The sequence below is a fragment of the Zeugodacus cucurbitae genome, chromosome 6 (assembly GCF_028554725.1).
Source record: "Zeugodacus cucurbitae isolate PBARC_wt_2022May chromosome 6, idZeuCucr1.2, whole genome shotgun sequence".
Classification (NCBI taxonomy): domain Eukaryota; kingdom Metazoa; phylum Arthropoda; class Insecta; order Diptera; family Tephritidae; genus Zeugodacus; species Zeugodacus cucurbitae.
This window is the reverse complement of record NC_071671.1, coordinates 2,101,036-2,113,401: the sequence shown is the minus strand read 5'-3', so window position 1 is coordinate 2,113,401 and position 12,366 is coordinate 2,101,036. Positions and strand designations below refer to the sequence as shown.

Genomic DNA, 12,366 nt, shown 5'->3' with positions numbered 1-12,366 from the left:
ATTTTTTTATTTTCAATATTTTCAATATTATTTATATATATTTTCGTTTTTTCATTTACGTATATAGATTTTAATTATTTTTTTATTTATTTGTATATTTTTTATTCATATTATTATTTATTTGTATGTATTAACTTTTTTATATATTTATTATTTTTTTATTTAATACTTTTGTTTTTTTTTATTTAATATTTTTGGTTTTTTTTATTTTTTTATTATTAGTATTATTTTTATTTTATTTATTTGTTTTTTCTTTCAACTAACCCTATGCTTTATTATTAGTATTTATTTTATTATTTTATTTTATTTTTTTATTATTTAAATTTTTTTTTATCATATTATTTTCATTTTATTTTATTTTTTTTTATTTTATTATTTTATTTTTTTTTTTTTTGTTTTTTATTTTATTTTTTTTTCAATTTTATTATTTTATTTTTTTTTTAATTTTATTATTTAATTTTTTTTTTTAATTTTTTATTTTATTTTTTTTTTAATTTTATTATTTAATTTTTTTTTTTTTAATTTTATTATTTTAAATTTTACTTTTCGCTTTTTTCAAATCTCACCAATTTTTTAAAAACAAAAAACATTAATAATCGCATATTACACTTTAATAATTTATTTTATTGTTTAAAATCAAGCTCGAGCTTATCACTACATAAATTAGACTATTTCATAACATATTACAAACGGTTTTTGTTTTAACACTAACTTACAGATCTGCATACATTATTTATTTATTTTACATTAAATTAGATTTAATTCTAATAAATTTAACAAGCGGCTCTAACTCGCGATAACTACGCTCCTACTAGCGTTTTTGGTGCACCGTTTAAGCGCCCATTGATTTGGCCTTTTGTAATCTGAAAGCAAAACAAATAAATTCAAATTAATTTAGGTTTGTGTTCTCTCAAAACTCGCCACTTTCAACTTACTTCCTTCTCAACACCTTCAGCACTATCGCACCCTCACGCACATCCTTGAACAGCCGTATGGTTTCAGCATGACTCATGCCTTGCACCGAAGTGCCATTAATCTCGACTATTTCATCGCCTGTGGATGGTACAAAAAGTGGAGATTTTTAAACTCAAAATTTTTATTTATAATCATAAGTATTCTAAGCTCTTCACTTGACTCACCCGCCTGCAGTGTGCCATCATCCGCCGCTTGTCCCGATGGGAATACAGTCTTTACGAAAATACCCATATTGCCTTTTGGCGAGTCACGCCCACCCACAATGCTGAAGCCCAGCGATTTCATGCCGTGTCCCTTGAAGAAAGTGATCGTCTTCTGCGTTGAGCGGCTGGCGCCTGTGAAAATAATATTAAAATATTTTAATGTCTTACTATATGGTTCTAGTTCCCTTAATGCCTCTAATAAAGTAAGTATTGTGATAAACTGAGTCACTCGCACTCCCTGGACCGCCAAATTGACGTGCTTCTTGGTTTTCTAAAATTTGTATTTCAAATTTCGACGCATGCCAATCTACCAGGCGAACAGCATCAGCAACAAGCAAATGTCGGCGCAAAATTCACGAAAAGTGCTGCCTACTTTCAGGCGCTATGTTTGTCAGTAGACAATAGTAGAGGGTTACATAAAGTGCGAGTTTTTAAATTTTCTTTGAGACAATTTTATTTTATTAGAGGCGTCTTTTTTACAATTATCTCTCGTTAGTTAGCGCTTAGTAACCCAATTAGCGGTTTATTTTGTATTAGCGGTAATGCCAGGAATTCCAAGAGAATTCAGACCAAATTAAAAATTGTTAAAAGCAAGCGATTTAGTAGTTTAGTTTCTATTGAAATCTATTTTGATTAAAAAATTAGTAAATACTCTTTCTGGCGAGCCTTTAGTTGGCTGCAAGTGGACCACAGTTCAATTTAAAATATGAAAAATAATAAACCGACCTTACTTGACCTTGAAAAGAAATCTAAATTTAAATATCTGTACTTTGCACTTATTCAAATGAAGAGAAAAGAAGCTTTTAGAAGAATTCTGCAAAATCACGACTAATTAACTTCCCCCCTTTCTACCAATTTTGTGTCACTTCCCCACCCAACTGCCCCCCACTCACCGTCGCTCATCGAAGCGCGTATAACTTCGGCCATTTCTTCGTCGCGGATTGTTAGTTTCGCCGCGGGCAATGAAGGGCGATGATATTGCAATGAGTTGGTTGCCACAGCATTGGCACTTGTTGTTGCATTCGAAGACGAGCTCGAATTCGAGTTCGAAGTGGTTAATGCTGTTGGCATAGAAGATGTTGGTACGGTTAAATGTTGTTGGTATAAATGTGAAGGCGCGGCATGATGATGTCGCTGCTGGTGGTGTGCTTGTTGTTGTTCGTTTAGATTTTGGTGTTGTTGTTGTTGTTGGTAAGAAATGAGATGATACGGGTTAACGTTTGTATTAGTGTTATTAGTGAGATCAGACGCCGCCTGCTGTTGTTGCTGTCTTCGCTGCTGGCGCACATCATCGTCCGTGTTGTTACACTCCGTTGTGCCTCTAACGCTTGCAGATGACGCTCTCGGCGCTACGGTTGTCGCCCTTATTGCAGTTGTTGCTGTTGGTGTAGTGTTGCTTGTTGTTGTTGTTTGTGTTTTAGTATTATTTGTACTATTAGTGGCTTTGGAGTTTTGGTAATTACTGTTAATGTTATTAGACGTGGCTGTTGTTGCTGTTAGTCTACCGCCCTCGGCGGCGCCACTCGCTGGCGACTGTATGAACAGGCTCAAGCGCGACGAGCTGAGCCGCGAATGCGCGAAACGCAGCGAACGATAATGCGAGTTGGACAGGTTGATGGAGTTGCGCGTGTAGTGCGTGCGCGACGGAAACGCCGGCGCCTGCTGCTGCGACTGGCCGCCCGCACCATCGACTGCGTCCGCAAATGCACCCGCAGCCAACGGCGCCGGCGCGCCATAAGTCAGCGACGCACTACGATTGCCCGCGACGCGTCCACAACCTGCCAGCAGCTCGTCCTGCGACTGCTGTTGGTGCAGTTGCTGCTGCTGCTGAACGCGCAGCAATGCCGCGCCCTCAGAGCAACGTTTGCGCGCCAACAGCTGCCACTTCTCATCGTCACTGATGGTGTGCGTGGCCAGCGATATGCTGGACGCGCGATTCGCATACACCGGCGTGTACTCGGCGCTCGCATTGTACAGTGGCGTCAGCTCGAGATTGCGCTGCCCCGACGAGGAACGCGCGCGACGCCTTATGTGCTCGACAGCAAACTCACCACCATTCGCCGTTGAGTCCATGGAGTGACGCGGTGTGGAGCAGCGTCTGTGCTGCATTAGCGGCATCGGCGTTGGCATCGAGCTCAGCGAATGCATCGTCGTCACACTGGCCAGTGAGCGCGTGTCATCGTCAACATCCAGCTCACTAGCGGTCGAGTCCATAACCTCCGAAGAGGGTCGTCGCTTTTGTCGCTCATCCTCATTCTCCAGCGCCAATTGTAGGCTTTGCAGATCATAGTTTATGCTGTCCGTGCTCTGCGTGCGCTGCGTATAGCTGAGCCGTTTACGCGCGCGTGCCAAATACTCACTTTGCGGGTTGGCTGTGGGCGGCGCTGAGGCAGGCGCGGGTTCAATACCGCCATTCAAAGACAGCATTGAGTTGTAGGACTGTGTAGCGCTGCCGTCAATCTTTATTTTAGTGTAGAAGTCGGTGACAGTGGCGACCTCATCGTGCGCAATCACCAAATCGATACAGTTGTTCACGAATGTCGACAGCAGTCGCTGGACGTCGGCGAAGGACTGCATGCCACGTAAATGCTTACCGTTCACATTGACAATTTCGTCACCTATGCGTAGGCGGCCATCTCTGTGGGTGAAAGTAGAAGGATTCATAAATATTATACCCATTTATATACCATGTGGTATACCACAAACAAAATTCAATCTCCTTCGGTTTACTTACTTCTGCGCCATGCCATACGGATCGATCTCGACTATCAGGTAACGGTATTGCTGTTCATTTGTTGAAGTCATCACGGTCTTCGGCGACAAGACCAGTCCAATGCAGTCCTCCTGACATTTTCGCTCCAATTTTATTTGTCGGAAACGCCGTCGTATTGTCTCCGTCTCATAGTCATAGTTGTAGCCGCCTAGTGAGACCGAACCACTCGTCGTGCTGCATATGCTACTACTCCGCAAGCCGCCACAACCGACGCCGCTTTCTGAGGAGGTGAGTGAAATCAGCGAGTTCCTCTTCAACGTACCCGACGCAATAGATTCCGTATCTCCACCGGAGATACCAAGATTATTGCCCAGCAGTTGTGTGTTCGTGCCATTACCGAGGTAAATGACACTACCACATGTACTTTCACTACTTCCGACGCTGCTGTTGTTTGCAACACCACCGCCAACGCCGCCGCCGCCACCACCTCCGTCACTGTCGTAACCCGACTCGTTCGAACTCAGACAACTACTTAATCTTTGGTAAAGTGGTTCCCAGTCCTTGGAGGAGAGGCTGTTGTTGCGCGACACTAGAACCTCGCCATTAACATACACACCATTGAAAGCGTTTGCACCGACCGCAGCCGCAGTCTGTTGCGGCGAGCAGTTGCTGATCGCACTGTCGTCCGATGAGTAGCGCTTGATCAGGGCGCCATTCCGGTAAATCACCTTCTGTTGGTGATTTGGAGAAGTGCTTGCCAGCGATATGGAGTCCAATGTGCCATCGGTCAACGTCGTTACGTCACTGGGCAGCATTGATGTGGAGTTCCGATGCTGTGGTGTTGGTGAACGTTGTTGACCCACCTGCAGATACTGCTGGTGCAGCTCTTGCAAGCCACCCGCGTCCATGGCATGTAGACTGCTGAGTGAAGGTTGCTTCATCACCGAACCGCCATTTTCTTCTGGTAAAACGGAGAGGCGCGAACGCAAGAATGCATAGGGGAAGGCGCCACGTCGATTTGTTGACTCTTGACCGGTCGCTCCGCTCTGCCCAGCTGCGTTGTGAGGCTGTGCGCTCAGCGTCGCGTCTTCGCCACTCGGTGAGGTGCTTGTGCCCACTTTGGCGATATCATCGCAGCTGCTGGACTTAAGATTTGTAACGGCGTTAGTCGCGCTCTTCTGTAGCTTATTCTGCCGATTGTTGGCCAAGTTCAGACCCTCCGTGGGATCGTCGCATTTGATGTACGAAGAGCTGGTCAGCTGACTAGTGGAACTGCTGCGGTACAAATTACTGCCGGTCGTTCCACTCGGCTCGGCGGCCTTAATCAGGTTGTGTGACTTGTGATTTAGCATGCCGGTGGAGCCGATGCGATGGAAGAAGTTCTTAATCGCCTTCTGTGAGCGTTGTTGCGCGTTCGGTTGCGTCGGCGTGTTCGTTTGTGAGTTGTTGGTGTGGCTGCTGTGTTCCTTCGTCTTATCTGGTTTTTGTTGGTTCTTGTTGTTTGCCTCGCCATTTTGCAACGGCTGTGAGTTTTGTTGTTCTCTTTGCTCTTTCTGCTGTTGTTGGTTCTTTTGTTGCTGTTTGATAGTCTCAATGGGTCCAGATTTGCATTTTTTCAGCGTATGCGTCTGATAGTTGTCCTTGGCATTATCATTGTTGTTGTTGTTATGTGTGGATGTGTGAAACAACGAACGCAGGTCTGTGTGTGACTTATGTGTGTTGGTGGTGTCGCTACGCTTCAGTATATCCAGCTTGCGGCCCATGCGCTTGCCCCAGGTGAAGACTGGAAGTAAAAGAGAGGGAGTTTCAAGTATGAGAAATCGAGGTCTTTAAATTAAGAATTCCACAAAAAAGACTGCTATAAATAAATATGATACAAATAATCAAAAAATCTTATCGAGGTTTACATCAGAGGTGGAAATCGTAGTCCGGTATTTAGATTTGAAGAACTTTCTTTGAAAGGGTGCGGAGATTAGACATTCGGATTCGCCAGGGTCTGTCCGTAGCCAGAAACCGATATATGAAACCGATAGAGTCCTATTTCGGAGACGACTTCAGGCTAGTAGAATTCTCAAAATCAAAAATTAGTGGAACCAAATATATAGGAAAGATCTAGAAGGGCATATACAACCATCTGAATTTTTGTCCGACCAAACTTGGTAAGGAAATTGAAGTCACTTATGTGTCTCATTTTATTCGCCTCTTTTAGTTGCAGTACCTCTCCATCAAAACGCCCGCAAACCGACCCATATACCTGACCCAATTCAACACACCACTAATCATATATAATTCAAACCGGCCAGGAGACGTTGGGCCGCCCACTACTTAACTCAGCGCAGCTAGTTGAACCTGGCTGCCGCAAGCTTCTTCACATCGCTTGCCATTCTAATTTTATCTCTGGCATCCAATCTAATTTCGAACGACTACAACAGCGATTAGCCGCTGGTTAAATGTTGAGCAGCTTCTGAAAGTGCGCCACACAACGGCACCCTCCCTCCCCTAAAGCGAAGGAGGCGCAGCGTCGATAAAATGAATACAATTTGAATATTCAAATCTCTTTGCGCCGCCAGTGAACAATCACCAGTTGGTGTGTTAGTGCCTTGTGCGGTTACAGTCATTGGTCGCGTGGGTCGCGATGGGACCATTAATTATGTTGCAGCCGTCATTGGCCAGCAGGCAGCGACGAACACAAAAACTGACGCTTGTAAATGAAACAATGCGCCACACTAAACGTTGGCATAAGGCAAGAAGAGGTGCCTGTTATAGACAAACAAGCGGCGCACGTCCAAGAGGAATTACTTGACCGGCTGGCTGTACGATTGGACGTCCGCCTGCGCACCCACTTAGAAATATTTAATATCACGGCGATTTGTAGTTGTAAAGCCGAAGACGGCGCAATCTAACGAAATCTGAATCGAATCAAGTAGTTGCCGACCACGCTGGAAAGCGGATGTTTTGGAGGTACAGTGGTCTCTGGCATGCAAGCCTCGTGCGGCAAAGCAAAAAATCATAAATAATAAAAATACACTTTAAATTGTCGATTATGTTGCATGCGCCCGTGTGGCTTTGAGGCCCAGCTGCGAGCGGCCGAAATCAAGCATCCAGCATGCCAAATACAAGATTACACACATGTGTACTTCGAGACAGCGATGCGACGCTGCTTTTCATGCCACACAACAAATTGTTCTACATTCTGTTGAGGCAACTTATCGGCATTGATAGGCGAGACGCGCAGCACACTTCAAGTCACACTTTGAGACACACACTCAAAAGCACACGCGCGCATCGAACGCTCAGCCGCCTGAAGACTTCAAAAACATTGACTTCGCTTAGTAGAAGCCGCAACAATGCCGAGCGCAGCATTGGTCTGCCTGTCGGCGCGTTGCTTGTTGGCGACCACTTCGTCCTGCCGCCCGCATTTTGCCGTTAAGCCGCCAACACACTCAGCGCGCGTCGGCGCATTCCTGTTAGTCGGAAGACTATTTTATTACAATGTATTTTTTTGTTTGCTTGCTTTCATCGTGCTCTTCATCAAATCAAAGCCATTTGTTGCTGCCAATTTCATTTACATGTAAATACTTATGCAAGCGGTGCACGAGTATGGCGGCGCGGCGCCTTGCCGCACCGGACCGCATCCTTTGCGGTTACTTAGGCGGCTTCTTACAAGCACCAAAAGCGCCCCTCATTCTCATTCATCGGCCTGTCCGCCGTCTGGCTTGAAGTGCGGCTACAAGACTCGCCAACTCATTCCACACCGCACATCACCGCGCGTCGCCGCACCGCAGCGCCTTTGACCGCATGCGCAGCACGTGTCCGCTTTGATTACTTTTGCCATTGGCGCACATTTAGCATTAGTTGCTTGTTGTTATTATTATTATTATACATATATTGATGTAGTTGTTCTTGTCATTGTTGTTGTTATTATTGTTATATGTGAGCGTTGTTCGTGTGGCGCATTGGTGTCATCGTTGCAATTGTCTGTTGGCTTCTAATTTAATATTGATTGCTGTTGATGGCAATGGCGGTGTGATGTTGCCTCATACTAGTTATAGCTGTCGTTTGTCAAGCGTTGTTGCTTGTGTTGTTGTTCCTACTATTTGCTTGCATTTATTGCCATTGGCGTCCATTTGGTGTTGCATTCCAACCACTCAATCGGAGCGAACTAAACCAATCGTTGAAGTGGAAGTGTAATTGCACAAATTATATTGAAAGTTTTGTTAGCAACTTTGCTGTTGTTGCTCTTTGATATATATTATATATATCTAGATACAAAGTCAAAGAATTTACTACCGTTGTTGGCGTTGAAGTGTGAGCAATTGCCATTTTGCTGTTAGTAATTTAATGTAGAGTGGCGCAAAGCTATGAGAAATACCGCAAGCCAGACTTTGAACTGTCAAGAAATTCTTTACTGAGAGAGAAATTGAGATATCAGGTAACTTTCATGTTTTCTTCCTCCTTATACAAAAACAGATAAAATGTACGAACCCCACGCGACGCATAAATCAGATTCATGAATCCCATAGTGGCTATCATAGTGACCACAGTGGCTTATAAGTTCTATGATATTTGAGCTCACACTATAGACATACCCTCATCGGCTTAGTGATGATGACGTATCAATAATTATGGTCAAGTTCACCATATCTCGCTAGTCGCTTATTCGATTTGTTAGATTGTTATACAAATATTAACGAGAATCTCTCTCTCTCTCTAGCACATATAGATCGGGCGCTTGAGATATTCCTTCGTCATGTTAGAAGATGGATGATGAACGACATTTTGTTTGGAATCAATGCTGATTCCATGATACACGAAACACGAGTTTATAAAATTTCATTTCAATGTTGCTGGGAACACCTTTTCAGACCCTCTCGATTGGATGAGTAAGACGAGTGTGTTTTATAGAGAAACAAGCAAATGAGAGGCACTTAGAAGACGTTTATCGTGGTTTTTTTTTATTAAATTAAAGTGTAGACCTAATTGATCTGGACGAGTTTAGTACACATTCTTGACACTCTGAACTTTAACTCGTTAAACATGGTGTTCATTAGTGCTTCACCGGTATTTATGACAAAAAACCACACATTTGCTAAAAGAACTATAAATAATAAATAAAAAATGAAAAGGAAGCACACCAAATGCCTTCAACTTGAGCCAAATGGACAAAATATTTCGTTGCAAAAAAATGCTAAAAGCGCTCGCTTAGCGATCGGGAGCGGCGACACGCTCAAACTATCACATTACACATTCGCAAAGGCATTGTAGCGTATAAAAATTGGAAAAGTATTATTGTTGTGGCGAAAAATGAAGAGTTGACCATTTAAACGAATCGTGTAAAAATTCTTCACCTTCCGTGGCCGTGAGTGGTCATAGTCAAAGAGCTAAGATGTTGTTCTACATACTACCATTGTGTGTGGGCGGGTGTGAGAGAGTGTGCTGGCGGTGAAAATCATAATTTGTGTATTGACAAAAAGTGGGCTTGACACGCGACACATTCGATCGTAATTTTCCAATTTCATTTGCCACGCTACGAATTTAATACGTTTTCGTGGGCGTTGGTTATGCCTGAGGCCAATTGGGGAATGTCTTTAATGAAATTTTTTCGTACAACAACAATACGTACAGGTATTTAGTGTAATGAAATGCATATCATTGGAGTAGATATATACAACTAGGAAGCATTTTCAGGGCCAGCTTTCGGGCTTTCTATTTTGAATCAATTGCAACTGTATCTTCTTAGAAAATATTGGTCAACAACTTTGCTTCCAGCCGTTTTTTTGTAAATTAAAGATTTTTTTGTATAAAAACGGTTACAAATGTCGATGAGCCTCAGCCGCACTTTTCTTGGAATTACAAAAAGAAAAGCAAAATTTCCAAAAAAGTGACATTTTTAGTTGAGAATAAGTTTGGGATGCAAACAGATCTCTACAAATATTTTGTTGGGTTAATGTTGACACAAATGTACAAGACTGATATAAAACGATTTAATCGATTTAATCGACCAGTGCTTGACCCTTGAGACATCTATTGGAAAACGGCGGAAGCAAAGTTGTAGACCTAATAATTTGAAGAAGTAAGAAAGTGCTATGTAGTAGTAAATACTGCAGAAAATTGTAAGCACTTAAGGAGTGTGAAATATAACAAAATGTTCGAAAAACTTTGATAAAAAAATTAGTTCTGAAAATCAGCATGGAATATTATGCTCACTTATGAACCGAACACGCTCGCCTTCAGTACCAAGGACTCGGTTAAGGCAGTAGTCTGCTTTAGAAGCCGAAAAAAAGCGTTTTTTAGCATTTTTTTTTTTTTAAGGGAAGGAAATGATTGCGGTAAACGGAATTTTAAGACGATAGTGTACTATATTTAAGGCTTAAAAAACAATATTTATTATTAAAAAATATTGAAATTTTTTCAAAGTTGTAAGTATGGAGTAGTGATGGAGATCTTGCGATGCATCTGAAAAAGTCGAACCAATTTTTTTTTTAATTTTTATAAGTTTCTTTTCTTTATGAACTAAAAAAATACCGAAGAAGTTATAAAATTCCAAATTTTTTCGAAGTTTGAAAAAAAAACTTACTTCTTTAAGAAAAAAAATTGACTTTAAGTTGCAAAACAGGTAGTTCAATTAATACTTTTGTCCAACTTTTTTAGTTCAAATAGAAGATAATTTAATACTGAAGCTGGATCACTTTGGTTTTTTCGATCGGACATATGTTCTTTTTGCTATCGCCGGCATCGTTTTCTAACACTTGTGAAAATGAAAACTCGAGAAAACGCGCTTTAAAGTCTGCCTGAGCATTCACACCTGCTCGACGCTCGGCCACTAAAACTGCTCTAGCGTCGAAAATATGTCGAATTGGTCTCTGGAATTTTAAAGACATATTCTTGGATAGTTTTGGAAGAGATTTAAAACAAAACAAAAAAATCGATTTTTTTGAAGCAGAGTACTGCCTTAACTAACCAATTAACCACACAGTGTAATTGATTATAGAATTATAATAGGCGAGTATATGTACAGGCCAAAGTCTATGACAACATTAAAGTAGTCAAATGAAAAGAAAAACAAAATTCCCGTTATTTTTTGAACACTCCTCGCATATACCCTTCTCCACTTTATTGTATTTTTTTTATTATTATTTTTTAATTATTTTCCATCCCACCTTTGCTTATGAGCTTATTCTTCTTCCTTTTTAAGTGAACATTTTCACTCTTATCATTTAAACAGAACTCTTCTTCCGCAGCCACTTCAGCACCCTCTCTTTCACTTTCATAATCCGTTAACATATCCATGTCCATAACTGTTTTCGACTTCAAACTTTTGTGTTTTGCGCACTTCGGTGGCGCTTGCTGCGGCCAAGGTCGTTTGGCCGTTTTGACCTTGAACCGCAGACAGGGCGCTATGTGCTTGAGTTTCAAACGCATTTCAATTTCACAATTTCCGTAGAGTTCTTAAGTGTCGCTGTTGTTGTTTTTATACAATTTTCGCTCGATTCAAATTGAGTGCTTTTTAGCTGAAACATGTTCAATGCTTTCATTTACTTTTCACTGGTTATGTCTGCGTGGCTGAGACGAACGCGTACGACTGACGCGTCGCCGCCAAGCAAAGCAGGCAAAAAGCCCGTGTGTAGCGAGTGATTTCGACTTTTGGCTTTAAAATTAAAACTATGCAAAAACAATGAACTTTAAGCAAATGAAAATGAAATACAAATTTAAGCGCACATCACAGCTCAACAAGCAAACTGGTTCGCTGCCTGATAAATGTTGCATGCGTGCATTGTATGCAAATTTTGCGACGTTGTTGTTGTTGTTGGCACTGGCACTTAGTATGTATGTGCGCGAATTTGTTGGCTTTCCATTTAATTTGACTTAATTTCTATCCAACGCAGTCGTCTGCATTTGTGCGCATACAAAACAAAACGAAAAACACTTGTAGATATGTATGTAGAAATGCGTGTTAAGTTTTTTTAATTTGTACAACGAAAGCATACATTTTATTGTTGTTTTGGTTTTGAATTAAAGCTGTTAAGCTCAATAGCAACTTATCGGCGGTGGCGCATACAAACCCTAGGAAATACAAACATTTTTCTACTGTACTCTTGTAGTCAAACCTTCGTGCCCTTGCTGGCGTGAAACCCTCCACTCAACGCAATGATTTACCATGCGCTGGCGGCCTTAATTTGTATAAAATTGCGCAGACAACGCGACTCGGCCCAAAACCTTTCAAGTTTGCGTGTCTCATCGACAAGATTTATATGCGCTTTTTTATTTTTATCTCCAAGTTCAACGCGCTCATGTGTCATTACGATTTTGATTTTTTGTTGTTGTTTTTATTTTTTATAATAATAATTTCTGCACATTTTTTATTTCATTATTGTAATCAATTTTTTTCTAATCTCGCATCTCGTATAGCAAAAAATGCTAAGCTCACATTTGGCTGCAGGGCGCACTGTGAAACATTCAAAAATGATTTCTTAC

General features: G+C 41.4%; 1 protein-coding gene across 6 annotated transcripts in view; it reads right to left on the bottom strand.

Moving 5' to 3' along the window:
* Window positions 1-603: 603 nt before the first annotated feature.
* The window catches only part of LOC105215627 (uncharacterized), an 87,837-nt gene continuing 76,074 nt past the window's right edge, over window positions 604-12,366 (bottom strand). For 4 of the 6 annotated variants that reach the window (XM_054234783.1, XM_054234782.1, XM_054234784.1 and 1 more), the window contains 5 exons: window positions 3,913-5,674; window positions 2,072-3,816; window positions 1,140-1,310; window positions 936-1,053; window positions 604-863 (listed from right to left, as the gene is read on the bottom strand). In XM_054234783.1, the coding sequence (XP_054090758.1) occupies window positions 833-863; window positions 936-1,053; window positions 1,140-1,310; window positions 2,072-3,816; window positions 3,913-5,674 (3,827 nt within the window). In that variant the 3' untranslated portion in view covers window positions 604-832. Of the gene's footprint in view, window positions 864-935; window positions 1,054-1,139; window positions 1,311-2,071; window positions 3,817-3,912; window positions 5,675-11,051; window positions 11,568-12,366 lie in introns of those variants that run through there. The other 2 variants (XM_054234786.1, XM_054234787.1) reach the window with 2 other exon arrangements.